General features: G+C 46.0%; 1 protein-coding gene across 1 annotated transcript in view; it reads right to left on the bottom strand.

The window, feature by feature from the left end:
• Positions 1–442, bottom strand: part of SARC_09321 (hypothetical protein) — a gene marked incomplete at its 5' end in the record, with an annotated part of 1,923 nt that extends 1,481 nt beyond the window's left edge. The window contains one exon of the mRNA XM_014296663.1: positions 238–442. Within this exon, the coding sequence (XP_014152138.1) occupies positions 238–442 (205 nt within the window). The remainder of the gene's footprint in view (positions 1–237) is intronic.
• Between the last annotated feature and the right edge of the window lie 488 nt (positions 443–930).

Raw genomic sequence — 930 nt, 5'->3', positions numbered from 1 at the left:
TATATTATGTATATAAATATATATATATATATTTATATATATGTATTACACTTTTGGAGAAAGCACCACATACATAAACACAAGTTTCAACTCGCTGTCGTGTGGGTATGATGCGAATAATATGCCTATTTCTCTATATGAGACGAGACCACAAATAGACGATCCGTAGGTATCCTCCTATACCAACACAGCCAGGTCACGACGTCCCGCGGGGAGGGCTATAGCATTCAACCATACCTCAGACGCAGCCTTTGGAGCGCATGTTTTGTCACACTCTCTTTCCGCGTGGGACCGTCTTTCTTGCGGTGCAATTCCGAACTCGATGGCGTATCGGTCAATTTGGGGTGCAAGTTCTGTTCCAGAAACGCGTTGCTGCTCGCTTGCGCTACGGCAGCGCCTGTTGTATCGGCCGATCTATTGAATCTCGGGGAGTCTCGCCCGACTGCAGAGTAAACACGTGATGATGAATATACGTTAACGCTCACCTCTTCATCTCGGGACAGCAGAGTGAATCAACTTAGATGTACGAGTTGGATGTCGGCGCACACACACCCGGGAATGTCGGGGAATGTATATCTTAGCTTCTCACAACAATTGATGGGACTCGGTGCCATGCCTGACCCCCAATTTGAGTACATGTGGTGCCGTAAACGGGCCAGCAGTCCGCTGACGAAGTACAAGGTGCACGCTCAACTCGTGGGACAACAATGCAGCTTAACTCATGCCAAGGTAGCAGTTAATTGCGCGGCAACAAAGTCACAGAGTTATTAGCAATGTATATTGAGGTATGTAGTGAGGGTATTAAACCTGCATCGAAGACATACAACTAGACAACCAACATACTATTATTATTATAGACATAGTGAACGTTTCACTTCAGACATAGCGAACAATACATCACCACAGCACACACGTAGTACTGGGAAGACA

This window comes from Sphaeroforma arctica (assembly GCF_001186125.1).
Source record: "Sphaeroforma arctica JP610 unplaced genomic scaffold supercont1.935, whole genome shotgun sequence".
Lineage (NCBI taxonomy): Eukaryota > Ichthyosporea > Ichthyophonida > Sphaeroforma > Sphaeroforma arctica.
This window is presented reverse-complemented; position numbering and strand designations above follow the sequence as displayed.